At 38.6% G+C, this 15,602-nt stretch overlaps 1 protein-coding gene across 6 annotated transcripts in view; it reads left to right on the top strand.

The window, feature by feature from the left end:
- The window catches only part of TLN2 (talin 2), a 223,329-nt gene that overhangs the window by 109,431 nt on the left and 98,296 nt on the right, over nucleotides 1–15,602 (top strand). For all 6 annotated transcript variants that reach the window (XM_038184743.2, XM_038184744.2, XM_027466633.3 and 3 more), the window contains 9 exons: nucleotides 218–346; nucleotides 971–1,073; nucleotides 2,893–3,101; nucleotides 3,825–3,944; nucleotides 4,989–5,186; nucleotides 7,091–7,230; nucleotides 11,724–11,817; nucleotides 13,608–13,697; nucleotides 14,902–15,024. In XM_038184743.2, the coding sequence (XP_038040671.1) occupies nucleotides 218–346; nucleotides 971–1,073; nucleotides 2,893–3,101; nucleotides 3,825–3,944; nucleotides 4,989–5,186; nucleotides 7,091–7,230; nucleotides 11,724–11,817; nucleotides 13,608–13,697; nucleotides 14,902–15,024 (1,206 nt within the window). The remainder of the gene's footprint in view (nucleotides 1–217; nucleotides 347–970; nucleotides 1,074–2,892; nucleotides 3,102–3,824; nucleotides 3,945–4,988; nucleotides 5,187–7,090; nucleotides 7,231–11,723; nucleotides 11,818–13,607; nucleotides 13,698–14,901; nucleotides 15,025–15,602) is intronic.

The raw sequence follows: 15,602 nt of genomic DNA on the forward strand, positions 1-15,602 counted from the left end.
GCATCTCATTCCTGTGGTGGCTCTTACCAGTGTTATTCTATTCACAAGCTAAGAGTATTGTCCAGCAGCTTGGAAGCCATGATATGTAGAGTGTCCACAGGGGCCGCTGAAGTCATGAGACGAATAGATATTTTGGAGGGATTGTATCTGAAGCGTTTACTGTTTCTAATAGTGTCTTATAGGTGCTAACAGTGTTACTGATCTGATTTCTGAATAGGCTCATGAAGCGTGTGGCCCAATGGAGATTGATTCTGCTTTGAATACAGTCCAGACACTCAAAAATGAACTGCAAGATGCAAAGATGGCAGCTGTGGATGGACAGCTAAAACCTCTCCCAGGAGAAACTGTAATTAATGAAGGGTGTCCTTCATTTATAAACAAACTTATCTGTTAAAAAATTAAGTGTTTGAGGCAAAATAAATCGTGAGGCTTTGGATAATTATCATTCTGGTGGGATTTTGCACTGATTCTCTTGAAAAGATTCTATGTTCCTGCTACACCAGAGGAATGTTATTTTTTTTTTTTTTTAGCAGAAGTGCTCACAGGACTGTAGGGCCGCCTCCTATATTGAACAAAATATTATTTAGTAGTAGTAATGTTTCAGTCTTTCCAAAAAGATAATGCTTTTCATAGAGGGCAACGATGAGAACTCAGAAGTTGGTATTCTTAGAAACTGAAATATTTTATTCGGTAAAAACTGTTTTCTCACCACAGTTAAAGGTAGTGATTTCCATTGCTGATTATTAAATGTTGCAATTCTAATTTTGTTGTTCTTACGACCTAATATATAAATTTATTTCAACTTGGGCAGGGAAAACATGCTAATAAGGCTTCAGAGAAACTCTGTGTTCAGTTGCTGAGATAGAAGCTTGTTTTTCGTAGGAGAGGAAATTTCTTAATACTGTTTAAAAGGCAAGTGTGTTTTAGTAAAGTTTAAGCAAAGAATTCTGTCCTTTGCACCTTTTCACAGCTTGAGAAATGTGCTCAGGATCTGGGAAGTACCTCCAAAGCAGTTGGTTCATCAATGGCCCAGTTGCTAACTTGCGCTGCTCAAGGCAATGAGCACTACACAGGTACCACTTTATTCATAATGTCTGTGAGAATGTCTGTGTAGAACACTACACAGGTGCCATTTTATTCATCATGTCTGCTTCCCAAATGATGTTTGTTAGAAGGCTCTCTTATCACAGAGTGCTGAAGTCAAGTAGTTGTTCACTTCTTTATTTCTATGCTGACAGTGAATTTTGGCAAGTTAGTAGGAATTGCTAATGTAAATAATGTGCTTCATAAAAGAGTAGTGTTCCAATCTGTTGTATGTACATAACCAGATTGAGACATCTGCTGTTTATGAAAGTATCACAAACTCTTTCTGGACAGAACTAAAATGTAAAGCAATTTAAAGGCCAGTGCCACTGAAATGTTGCTGTGTCCTTTCACAAGTCCTGAAAGGGTCTTTGGATATGTTTTGCAACACAAGATGCAAACATACTTGGGATGATTTGGTAATGTTTAAAACATTGCATCTCTTACTAGATGTTTCACCATTTCCCATGTATAACGCAGCTATCTTCTCCGGCTCATTAATCACATTTGCATAGTTTGGGGTAAAGCCAACAGGGAATGTTGTCATGCGGATTCTGTGATCAGTTCTTTTTATACATTGCCCCAGTTTTTATACCTGTGCTTTTAGGGACTGAAGCACTTTATAAGGAGAAAGCTCCTTGCAGGGGGTTGCTGGGGAAGGTTTACATACAAATGATAAAATGTTCCATTCACTCCTTTATGTAAAAAATGAAAGCTGTTGATGCAAACGCTACAGTAGAATTTTCATTATATTAGTGATAAAATCTGTTACGGCAATTACCACTTCATTAGATATAACTGCATCATGGCTGAGTAACTTACAGTTGCTTTCATTTGAAGCAGATGTAATTGGATTAATAAGGCTTGTGTTTCTATTACATAGTTATGCAGAAGTTAGCACTGGATATCTGGTGAAGGAATACAGGTACTTGCAGCTGATATCTAATAATCTAGTTCTCTTAACATCAAGCTATAAAAGCTGTTCAGTTGGGAAGTTTTGCAATGAGTTCCTTTTCAGAGCTCATGTAGCTATTTTCTATCATGGTATTTTGTTATGCAAGATTTTTTTTTGCTTGAGCAAGTGCTGAGTGTTTGCAGGTATTGTGGCATATTCTGCTGTTCTTAGTGACGAAAAGTCTTTACAACTTATCTTCACTAATTAATCATTCCCTCTTGTCTGAAGCTGAAATAGTAAGTTTCTTTTCACTATGTATTTAAAAGCAATTTCATGACGTTCTCCCACTTTATTTTTATCTGCTTGTACTCACAGTGGGGTTAAGTTACGTCAAGTTACCTCATCCTTGATGTTTTCTTTTTATTTAATTTTTAATTGCTTGAACTTAAGCTATTTCTCTGTTGATTCTATAAAATCACAAAGCCACGTTTTCAGAAATGACAGATGCTCTGGCTCTGAAATCATATACCCAGTTCTTGCAGATAATCACTTCCCCCCTTTGAAGTCATGTACACAGTTCTTGGAGACAATCACTTTTTCCTGCAATTTTTTTCTTATTTCCAATTTTTAGCTTTCCTTCTTTACCCCTGCTTCACTTATTTAGGCATTGATCTATAGCTGCTCTGGAATGTCCTCTTAGGGGTATAAGATTTACTTTATGGCTTCACTACAGGCATTTCTCTTGGCAAATGATGCTGTGTATTTCAAATGTGGTCATGTTTGAAGGTTATCTTTTAAACTGCATTTGAAATGTTGTGTTGCAATGTGATCACAACCTGCAAATTCAGCTGTCATAAAATACAAAAAAATTCTTTAAGAGTGCTAATAAATTCCTTGATGAAATCTGAACATAGGAGTTGCTGCAAGAGAAACTGCTCAGGCTTTGAAGACTTTGGCTCAGGCAGCACGAGGGGTTGCAGCATCAACTACTGACCCTGTAGCAGCGCATGCAATGTTGGATTCAGCAAGGGATGTCATGGAAGGCTCTGCTATGCTTATTCAGGAGGCAAAGCAGGCCCTGGCTGCACCGGGGGATGCGGACAGTCAGCAGAGATTAGCCCAGGTAAGTTGTGGCGATGTGAATTATGGAAAACCCACTAAAATTGCGTAAAACACAGCCCTAAACAGGAAAAGAATACAACAGATCAGGCCTCAAGAAATGTCAGAGAGCTGCCTATTACTGCCAGTAGCTCTCAAATAGTAACATTATGCTTATGTCAAAGAATGTAGATGGCGCTTAGTGCATTTTAATCATCTTTCAAAGAAATCAACTTATGCAAAGATGAAATTAGATACTTTTTCCCACAACATATTTAGAGTGGGCTGCTTGATTGCAAGATGAAACACCTGTTAAACTCATTGCCAAAAGAAGGCTTAATACTCATGTTATCTTCAAAAAGTGAGCACACTTTTTTCTACATGAGTAGCACAACTGCTTTTGAAGATTTTAAGGAGTAATAGGTTCTTTAACTGGTTTGAAGAGATCTTTAATTGGCCTGTATTTCAAATAATTTCTTAGGAGGTGAGATATGATTTAAATAAGTATCTGGGCTTTATCTGAAATAAGTGGCACACAAAGGATTTTTCTGTTTAGCATACAGTCAACTTCTGGTGCATTTCCATAGCTAGGGTAGTACAACCTTTATTCCAAGCTTCAAATATGGTTTTGTTGGAGTCAGAATTGTAAAAATGGCTTCTAGATTGATGGCTCTAGACTGTTCCTCCTGTTTGTCAGCTAAATGCTTAAGTCTTTCTCAGTTTCTGTGTGTTTACTTCTGTGTCGTAGGTGGCAAAAGCAGTGTCTCACTCGCTGAATAACTGTGTGAATTGTCTACCTGGACAAAAGGATGTCGATGTGGCTTTGAAGAGTATTGGAGAGTCTAGCAAGAAGCTCCTCGTTGATTTGGTGAGATGTTTTTTACCATACAAATAAATTGAGAGAATTGAAGAGCTGATCAGGGTTTTCCACATATCAAATTATGTAGCAAGTGTGCATGAAGTATACTTCAAGTATGTCTTATTTGTTTTGCAGGTTTAAGAGATTAATTACTTGGCTAAAATACTGTTTTTCTAGTTCATGGGAAAGTTGAAATGTATCTAGGGCTTATGAAGGCAGTATTAAAATTGCTGTCTTACATCACCATTAGGGTTTAGTTTTGTTTTTGAGAATGCTAACTGTAACTTCACAAATTGAATATGAAAATGAGAATTATGAATTATAATCCATTTCACACCTAGGTGACCAATTCAGTTGAAGGAGAATGGTCCTTTAAGAAGTTTTAGTGCATCTTCAACCGTTTAGTGTGAAGAGATGAATTGTTATATTTATCTGCATCCATGTTAGGGAAGGGTGGAGGGGGGACAAGAAAACAACTGTGAGCACTGCTAACTTGCTTGAATGTTGCATGACTTGAACAACTCTGTCTCATCTACTGGTGATCCTGCTACCCTGTGAATGAAGGCGGGATTATATTTTAATATTAGTGCAATGCTGCTTGGTTGAACCAGGTCAGGACTAAATTTAGTCATTGAAGAACTACCGATACTTCTAGGTTGTTCTGGAAGGCTTGATTGTAGAAGTGAACGATGACTTGAAGGATAAATTTCTCCCACTTTCTCCACTGAGTTCATCACTTTGAGTTTCATAGTTGGACTACAAAATAGCTGTTATCTTCTCTGTCCCTAGAAAGGCTTGCTTGATTGTCTGTCCATTGAAAGAAACAAGACAAAGCTTGCTGTGTAGATTTCTGGTTGATAACTATCCCGTAATTGGACTATTCAGCTTTTTAGGACTGATTAACTAGCAGTTCAGATGCAGTACTCCATTTTAGCTTGTATGGGGGGCCTATTGCTGTCTTGAATTTAGTGTTCTTGAATTGTGTTGGACTCTGTCATCACAAAGGTTTGGTGTGACATGGTAGACAATAAAATAGTTATTCATCTCTTACAGCTACCTCCAAGTTCAAAGTCATTTCAAGAAGCTCAGAGCGAACTGAACCAGGCAGCAGCAGATCTGAACCAGTCAGCAGGAGAAGTTGTTCATGCTACACGGGGGCAAAGTGGGGAACTGGCTGCAGCATCTGGAAAATTTAGTGATGATTTTGATGAATTTCTTGATGCAGGGATTGAAATGGCTGGTCAAGCCCAAGTAAGCGTGTGTGCTTTTTTTTTTACGTTGCTAACTGGGACCAAGGTTAATTTGGGAATACAGTATAATATACTAGTGTAAGTGTATCCAAATATAGCAGGGGATGTATGTTATGAAGCAGTCATCTGGACTGAAGTGAGCTTAGCATTTGTGTCTTCGTTTCTGTGGCCAGTCAAAAATGTGATTTCATGCTCCGTCTGGTTTGGGCTGTTAGCTAACTAATATATAAGCTGTATATCTGAAAGTACAAAGGCCTGCTGAACCTCTCACAGGTTATAGCAAGAGTTGCTTCTATTTCAGTAGCACTTGCAAGTCTGTTTGGTGATTTACCATCTATTCTAGGTCTATTCTGACAAACTCAGTAACATTCAAGAGTGTTGTCACATTACCTAGTTTATTCCTAGTAGTCTGGGTGCTCATTTCAAGTTGGAGCTATTTCATTCATTATCTTACTGGGTTTAGGTGTACAGATTTTAGGAAGTGGGTCAATTAAAGATGATTTAACATAGCAAATGCCAGCATAGAAAGAAGGGTCACATACTAGGTGAGCCAGGAGGATGGAGAAAAAAGAATTTTTGGACTGTATTGTCTTAGTAAAAGGAACTTTTAAACCTAACAATTGCTGCCAGAAGAAATAGGAAGGAAATCTAAGGAGTACACTAGTCCTTCAAAGTCACTTATGAACTGTCTCTATAAAGCAAATGCTTTGTAGATAATGCAGAACAGAGAGATCAGGCAATAACTGTTGGTTATTCTTCATTAAACTTTAATCATTCAGGTTCAGATCCATGAAGTGAAGTAGACACCAAATATCAGCTGATTCTCTGGAATTAAATAGAAATAGGAGTTTGATATCTATCTCTTCAGCCATGGGCTTCATTAACTTGTAAAATATTTTATTTGAATAAAACAATCTGAATAAAACAGTTGAGTGCAGGCAAGGGTAGAAATTATATGAGCTGGTGAAAACAGTTAATTGAAAAGAGAATTCCAGGTGCTGATGACCTTATGGACTGCGAAGATTTGCTTCTCCTGCTGTCATAGTGAATTAAAACCATCTTAGGTAATACTGGCTCATATTTCAATAGAGAATGCCTTTTGTCTGTGTCTAGTTATTTGGCCTAAACAGAAGCCATACCAGATACTTTGGATGCTTTGCGAACGGGCAGAAGAGGGTAGGGAGGAGAGCAGAATGTAAATACAGATTAAAAGCTATTCATATCGTCTAAGTAATATACAACCTCTAAATTTAAAACCCTAAACAGACTATTAGAAGGAACAAATTAACTTCTACCAATGACTGAAAGAAGAATACTGTTCTAGCTATTTGCAGTGCTTCCCTGTAATTGTGCACACATGAAGGTTATCCTTTTCAAGCAATGGTTTAAAGTTAGTGAAGAATAGTAAGCATTCTGACTTGGATGTTCTGAAGTAAGATTATAAAAATTTATTTTCTTGAGGCAGAGGACTTTCTGGAGCTATCTTTGTGGGAGTAATCCCGGTTAAATGCAAGAGAGCTTGTGGGTTATGCAGGATGATAGAATACAGACAGTACACACTGATGGAGTAATGAGGATCAGTTGTGCCAGGCAGAGACGTATGAGAATCTTGACAATGAAAGCATTGTTCAACAAGTAGTAAAGTTTCTCCCTTGCTTGTTTATGAATACTGCCATTGTTAGAAATAAAGCTATGTGTTATATGGGTTTCTTGTTCTGTTATGTGAATGGAGCTAGAGGCACCTGTCTGGGTGAACAGAGGCTTTGGTCCCTGTCCTCCTTTGGACTGAATTCCCTTGCATGCCAGTGGTTTCAGGTGGATAGCAGACTGGGTTTCCAGATGCTGTTTTAGCACACACTTTATTGCAAACTAGGTGCTTAATGTTATGTGGGTGTGGTCTTTCAGACTAAAGAAGACCAGATTCAAGTAATAGGTAACCTCAAGAGCATCTCTATGGCTTCAAGCAAACTGTTACTGGCTGCCAAGTCTCTGTCTGTTGATCCCGGAGCTCCTAATGCCAAAAATCTGTTAGCAGCAGCAGCAAGGTAAGAATGTATTGCTTATTTTGTTTTACTTAATGTGTTTGCTTTCCTCAGCACTACTTAAAATGTGCTTAGGTATTCTTACAGATGTAGTTAACTGAGTGGTTGGAAACTACAGTTCTGTTTAAATTAATGTAGGTCCAAGGCAAATTGCTTATTTCAGGGTAGCCCTTTATCTGACATAACTCGTTACCCTTGGTTGAAATATGAACTACTAGTTGGCCTGTTTTTTGAAAGGGACTAGTGTGCTCTACCTGCTTCTCTTTCCATCTATTTTCTGACAAGTTGTTAGGTAATAGTAAGTCTTAATCCTTAACAAAGACAAGAAATTGAATAATGTTCTTATATAGGCTGTTTGTAATAATCGTGTTGTGGCTACCTATCAACAAAAGCGTGTACGATCAAGAAAACTTTAAAGGGTTACCTGATAGGGTATGATTATTTGATGGAAGATACTCTCTTACTTTAAGGATTTTTAACCACACCCTGAATTTCAGTGTTTGGACTCTGTTTCTCAGCCTCAATGCCATGTTTATTTGAAAAATACACACCTTTCGGTGTTTGGATAATCACCTTTTGTTCATTTTCCCAAACCCTTTTCAAATTTTTTTTTTGTTGTTTTGTTTTTCTCAACTGAACTTATTTATGTCTTTAAATTGAATGTTCAACTATCAGACTGGAAGGGGACTGCTGAAGGACAGCTAGGCACTCAGACCTAGAAATGTCAATATTATCACGTGAAAATCTGAAATAAAGTTCGGATGTCACTCTCAATACTGTCTTCCAAAATGTTTACTCCCACAAAGATTAGCCTGGAGAGCAATTGAGTAATTTAAGACTTACTTCTTTGAGGATAACACAGTTGATGTTTGTCCTGGACCCTGGAATCATCACTCCTTTAATGTCAAATAACTTAATTTAAAAAAGTAAAATCCAGTCTTAATAAAGGACTACTTAAAGAAGTAAGGTATGCTACTTTTTGTTATGTTCTTTACAAAAATACTCTGACATTTACCTTGTCTCCTCAGAAATATGTAGACTTGTAGAGAAGTTGTAGATAATCAAACGTATACTGAATACAAATGAAGGAGTCACATGTGTTTGTGTTACTGCCACAGCACCAGACTGCTATGGATTTCTGCTTTAGACTTGGAACGTTGCTGTTTTCCTTAGAGTGTAGAGCAAGTTAATATCTCCAGTGAAAGCCGGTTGGTTGGTTGTTTCTTCCAGGCTGGTATTCTCTCTGTAGAAACATTTAATAAAAAGGAAGACACAAGCAGCATATAAAGTATAGAGTCATCAAAAATGGTCTGTTTTGCCGTGGTGTTTGTGTGAAGGCATGTCTGCATGACTGAGACTGTGAGTAGACGTTAGATAGCAACAAAAAGTAAATATTTCATCAATTCTAGGTTTGTGTTTGAGACACAAAGGACCATCATATTTCCCTTCTTTAATCCCCTGTGGCTTTGCAAATGCAGTTGTTCTGACAAGCTTGCCAGGGCTTAGTTTGCTTTGCTGCTATGATGTGGTCAGGTCAAATATTTCTACTTTATCTTCTCTGAGGAAATGAGGAAAAAAAGGCACAACTTCATTGCTTCTCACTGGCTTACCTTCTTATTTTTTCTCTCATCTTTTATGGTTCTATGATTCATCTTGTATTTTCCTTCTGTGGTGTGTAGTATTAATGTTAGTGAGACCACACTGCATTCTCTACAAAGCAAACTATGAGTCTGCTATCAAGTTTTTTCTTTAATCTTTGGTATTCTCCAAGTCAGCTCATCTCCCTTAGGTTACAATCAACAGAGAAGGGAATATTTGTATATGAAGTTTCTCTGTGAGTTAATAGAACCATTCTTCTTTGTCATCTGCTTATATGTCTGAATGCAAAGAAGTTTTTCCGATTTGTAGACATCATTGTGACATTCAAGAGGTTTTAAGACAGAATCCACTTTATTGATGGTATATTGGTCAAGCCTGGAAAAATGACTCCACAAGGACACCAAAGCCTACCAAAAAGGGTAGGTTTCTCAATTAAACAAATAGATATAGAGCAGTTCCAGCTGGAAGGGACCAGCAAGTATCATTGAGTTTAACTTTCAGACTATTTTGGGGGTGACTGAAAGTTAACACATATCATTAAGAACTCTATCCAAATGCCTCTTAAGCATGGTCTATCAACCACCCTTTAGGAAGCTTGTTCCAGTGTCTATTCTCTTGATAAATAAGTTCTTCCTACTGTGTGGTTTGAGCCTCCGCTGATGCGGCTTTGAGCGATTCCCATGCATCCTGTTATTAGTTACTAGGGAGAAAGGATGAGCACTTCGCTCTCTACTTCCCCTCCTTGGGAAGCTGTAGAGAACAAGTTTACCCTTCAACCTTCTTTGTTTCAATTCTTGTTGCCCTGAAATATAATATGTCAGTTTTATTTTTAAAGTAGGTTCTCTTTCCTTTGTAACAATATGATAGCATCCGTCTAGATAATCATGCTATTGATATTGTAAGTCATTTTTATCCAGTGTCAGTATTCTGAAGAGAAAACTACCCATATGCCATGTAGTTTTTTCAAGGCCAGAGGAAAGCATGTTCACCATGCAGTCTTCCTTCACCCTTTTTCTAATTTGCCATGTGCTACAATGTGAACTTGCATTCCCCTGTGTCACAACATAAGTCAAGGTTTTGCAAGTTGCCTAGCATGCCTAGCTATAGAAAATGATTTTTTGACTAGTAACAATGAAAGGCGGACTTCTGCAAAGCCTCTTCTAGAAGCTGCTTCCCTGACTAATTAGCCACTAATCTTGTGTGTTGCTAGGGATAATGAATATTGCAGTGGAAGCACAAATAGTGACTAGATCATATGTCAGACACAGGCTGTGTTCAACAGCACAAGTGCTGTGAACTCTCGGAGAAACTCAGTGCAATGAATACCTTGATCTCTGCTGACTCTAACTTAAGTGAGATATGTTAACTCAAAATATCAATGATCAGCTAAAGAAAAAAGATAACTGACTGTATATAGCAGGACCACGTGTGTGTGTGTAATACAGTATGTCAGGATGGATGACTGCTAGCAAAAGGGGTAGTACTCCTCTACAGGTAAACATTTTAGACATAATGGCCACTTGTTTCTGTGTATTTTAAGATGTCTGGGGTGCTAGTTCAGAAATTCTTCAGCTAATATCAAACCAGGAAAAGATATTGGTAATGTCATAAATGCCTTTAAGCAACTGAGTTATGTCATTGTGCTAGTGTAGTGGGTTGACTTCGGCTGGCTGCCTCATGCCCAGACAGCTGCTCTCACACCCCTCCTCAACAGAAGAAAATAACATGAAAAAGCTCATGGGTTGACATGAGAAGACTGATTACAATCACAGTTTAAAAAAAAAAAAAAGTGAGAAAAATGTATAGCTAATTAAAGTATAGATGGTGAGAAACTAAGACCAATTTAAACCATCTTCCCCTCAGACCTACTCCATTTTTTTTCTAGACTCAATTTCACTCAATTACTGACTACTCTGCCTCCTCCTCTGCCCTGAGCAGTACAGGGGATTGAGGAATGGGGGTGTTGCAGTTGGTCTATGACAGCTCCTCTGCTGCTTCTTCCTCCTCACATTTTCCCCTGCTACAGTGTGAGTTCTTGGAATGGGCTGCAGTCCTTCACAGACTGCTCTAGCATGGATTCTCTCTGCAAACCACAGTCCTTCAGAATAAGCCTGCCCCAGCATGGGTTCTCCAGGAAGCACAGTCTGTATCAGGACCAGCTGCTCCAGAGTGTGTCCTTCACAGACTGGTTGTGACAGGATAAACCAGCTCCATTGTGGGACCTCCACAGGCTGTAGTTTCCTTCCAGGAATGTCCACTTGCTGCAGTGTCGGATATCTGCTCTAGCACGGTCTCTCCAACGGGCTGCAGAGGAACCTCTGCTCCAGCACCTTCCCATCCTTCTTCTGGCACCGGTGTTTGCAGGGTTGTTGCACCTTTTCCTCCCAGTCTTCACTGCCATGTGGTGAGGAGTCCATGTGCCCTTTTTGCACGGTGCATTCCTAGAGGCACCTCTCGCTTGTTTGCTGGGCTCAGCTGTGTCCTGTGGTAGGTCCATTGTGGAGTCAGCTGGAACCAGCTGCACCCAGCACAGGGCAGCCCCTGGCCTTGAACTCAGAGACCACCCCTGCAGCCTTCCCTGCCAATACCTTGCCATGCACACCTAATGCACGTGTCACTGTGAAATAAAGCTGTTGCCTGTGGACTAACTTCTTAATTGTTTGCAGTTGTCTCTGATGTTGATCACTATTAAATGCTTTATTTTTTTTCTGATTCTAGGAAGCTTATTAAGGAAAGGCCAATTACTTCACAGCAGAGTTATTCCCCAAACAGTGGAAAGAAAAATAATAGAACATCAAAGCTTGAAAACTTGATAGTATGCACTTAGTGAAACAGAAGCATTAACAAAATGAGTAGTTCAAGTTAAAAATATACCTTGTTTCTTCTACTTTTCCTAGAGCTGTGACTGAAAGTATAAACCAGCTCATCACACTGTGCACCCAGCAAGCTCCCGGGCAGAAGGAATGTGACAATGCACTCAGAGAACTGGAGGTATTACTGCAATCCAGAAAGCTCTTTTGAAGAGCACTGGGCCCAAAATGTTTGTTTTTCCTTTTCCTTTGATTAGCTGCTGTCACTGTCTTCTCACTTAGATATATGACAGGGGTTTTACTTGCATACCAGGTAAGCACAGAACCTCTCTGGACATCTCATAGTTTTGGCCAGAGTGAAATTTGCCCTACTGTCCCATTCTCTTCCTTTCTCCCCATGAAGTACAGTTCAGTCATTATTATTCATAATTGCTGTGAATTAAAAAGGAGTCTCAGTGGGCTGGACATTCCCAGTGCCAGCAGGGTACTGAAGGGAGTAGTAATTCCTTGATTTTCTGTTCTTAGAAGGTTGTTATTTATGGTGTTACTTAAACACTTAGTGTGTTTTAGTCAGGACTTTGTTAGGATGCTCTGTAGTCTTTCCTGGAGATTCTGGATGACTGTGTTTTGGGAGGACCTTCCTGTATGGCCTCCAGAGAGACAGCTAAACTTTCACAGAATTTCAGCTGAAAGGGTTATAGAATACACAAAGATGTTATAACAATAGCAAATACATGTTAGCTGTTAGTATGAAGTTGTGCTGGCTTGCGTTCTGCTGTTGTTTCTTTATATTCTAAGGACTTCTGTCTCCATAGTAGTATAAACATTTCAGGAACATGGCTTATTTTACAAGGGTGTTATTTAAGGATCAAGCATAACAATGAGGAATTGCTGCAATTGCTGTGAGAACTGGGAAAGAGATGGGAAGCCACTGGAAATTGTTCTAAATACAGCCTTTCCCTCACATCGCATTGTTCTCACAGTTTCTTAATTGCTGTAAGGATGTAAAAGATTTAAAAAAAAAAAAAAAAAAAAAAAAAAAAAAAGCTTTTACAAATATTGTAGGTATGCCTTTATATTAGGAGTTTATTTTTGTAACAAGTCTAATAGTTTACATTCATGCCCAGACTCCCAGACTTCCTTCAGGTGCAAGGTACAGGTCAGATAAAGATACTAGTATCTTTCAGTACTTACCTAGTTTTTTTTCAGAAAGTTCAAGTCTTTCCTGCCTGATGCTTAGTGAGGTGGTTCTTCCAAACTTGGAAAAAGGCACCTTACAAATATTTTAAGCATCAGATAATTATTGTCTACAGTATTTTGCAGCTTGTTAAAAGTTTCTTCATCTAAATGCATTAAATTGTCTAAATGAATATCTGATGAACTTCTTCATTTCCAGGAATCAGTTTCACTCAAAAAATTAAATCCCATTTGTGCTTGTAGTTTTTTAGCAGAGGGAGGTGTATTGGTGGGCTCTGTTGACGGTAGGAGGAAGCAAGCAGATGGATACTAGCATTTAGTTTGGTAGCCCTTTTTATCTCTAGACATTACTTAAATGGTAGCTTGTTCTCCTATCACTTAGTCTTTTAATTCCAGTTTTAAAATGTTAAAATATTACTGAAAACATGTTAGACTACTCAGAACTGATGCTAAAACAGGTTGCCTCATGTGAGCCAAGCATTACTAACTGACCATAGGCCAGCCATAACAAGTGCAGGGTAAACCACATTAACATGTACTTCCAACAGATGGGTAGTGCAAAAATGAATAGCTACTGTAGTTCAGTTGATGTGGGGTAGCATTTCATGTGTAGTGCACATATCTGTATGTGAACCCTCAGTGAGTGTAGTTTTCTGTGCTGGCTGGAGACAGTTAAAACTACGTTGGGGTAAGCAGAACAGTTGTGGTAGTGTACATTTTTCTCAGCTCAGTCTTTGGCTCTGTCAGTAAGCCAAGTTTCTTTCCTTCTTTCAGACAGTTAAGGGAATGCTGGATAACCCCAATGAGCCTGTGAGCGACCTCTCATATTTTGATTGCATTGAGGGCGTAATGGAAAACTCAAAGGTAACTTCCTTTTGCTACCTCTGTGCCAATTGTGAAGTATATTTTGGTTATCATACATTTCCACATGTGTATCAAACATGTTAGAAACACAGCACAATATTTCTAAAGTGTGTGTTGCTGTTGCATTCCGTGGTAAAACTTAGCCTGAGATCAGTCTCTTAGAGGTCAGTGCATTTTTTGGTCACTTTGAAGTCTTTTTTCTTTTTTTTTTTTTTTTTGCATTGGTAGTATTTTTTATTATGGCATGCAATGCTAGTTAAGCTTTCACTTCTCTCCCTTCTCCTCCAGTTTATTAGACAATTTACAGGATGTCTATCATACACAATGATATGTTTTGACTGCAGCTATGTTAGAAATGCCCCAAGTGTAAATGGGAGCCTTGGCAATGAAATACCATGGTATTGTTCTGTGTGAAACAGCTTAGTGAAATGTCTGAGCAGTCCAGATATTCCAGCACACCAGAAGATCTGTATGAAATCTCTGAAGTTATTTTTGAGCATACCATGTCATACATCTTGCTTTGAAGTTTTGCTTTTGATGTCCTTATTGCTTGATGTGTTGGGATTGTCTCAAATTCTTTGCTCAGTAAAAGAAAAACAGAATGCTTAAGGGGTTGGCAATATGCATGTCATCTTGTTCTGGTGCTCTACTGTAGTCAGACCTTACTTTGAATTTTAAAAAGAACATAAACTGAATTTATTGAGAGATGCTTTGGGAGTTAATGTGCATTCTGATGTCCGGATGGTTCCAGCAGATTAGACACACCTTGATCTCCAGTGAATTTCAGTGAGTGTGGGGGCAAAGAAGATCCAGGATGTATGAAAGCAGTTGCTGGTTTGGTTGCCATGTTCTGAAATTCGTGAAACATACGTACAGCCGGGCTACCTGTGACAAATACTGTATGGTAGAAAAAGTAATGCGTGTTATTTCTGTACCCTCATATTCAATTGAGCTATAATAGTGTTAGTTCTTGGCCCTGTAAATCCAGTGCTGATCTGTATGTCTTATCCCTCATGCCACACAAAGGCATGTGCTCAAATCTACGAGCTTGTTAACAAGCTAAAATTTCTGGAAGCCAGGTCAAGCATTTTCGTGAGCCTCAACAGGTTTATGGCCAGGAATCACTTTTACTGCCTTTTAGTGGTAGGGAAGCATATTGGAAGTTTACTTTTTTTTTTTTTTTTTTTTTTTTTTAATTTCTGAGGTTCTTGGAGAATCAATGGCAGGCATTTCCCAGAATGCAAAAACCGGTGATCTTTTAGTCTTTGGAGAATGTGTTGGTGTTGCATCCAAGGCTCTTTGTGGCCTCACAGAGGCAGCAGCTCAGGTAAGCTATTGAAGTCTGTGAAGCAAATGTATGTATTTAAAAAAAAAAATTCCTATGCATGTGTAATTCTGAGATTTTTTTCATTTTGGCCAAATATTGGCCAAATAATGACCTTGTACTTCGCAGCGTGCTCTGCGTAGGATACACATAAATCGTGAATATGCTGCTGTATGTTGCAGGAGTAACAGAGTACAATAACATGCAAATTTTTATAAAGAAAGGAAGTGACATCAGGAAGGTAAGTTTTCCTGAGGATAAAGCAAATGTCAGAGCTGCAGTCTATAGAATTCATGTTTGCAGCTCATATTACGTCATAGAGAAGCACACAAAATCAAGCTGTAGTAAAAATAAATGATACAGTTTTGGTTTAGTTTGCACTCCTAATTTGAGACTGCATTTCAGATTATAAGCCTTCCAGCTCTTCACTTCCTGAATAATCAAATATCTTAAGGTATCACAACAACTAGAGTTAAGACAAAGTCACTGTGGTTTGATCTGGTAACTGGCTGACTTGTACTCATGAGATTCTCTCACTTGTGCTTCAAGCCCATACAGCCTTTTCAGTGAAGCGTCTGGCT

This window comes from Anas platyrhynchos, chromosome 11, assembly GCF_047663525.1.
Source record: "Anas platyrhynchos isolate ZD024472 breed Pekin duck chromosome 11, IASCAAS_PekinDuck_T2T, whole genome shotgun sequence".
NCBI lineage: Eukaryota > Metazoa > Chordata > Aves > Anseriformes > Anatidae > Anas > Anas platyrhynchos.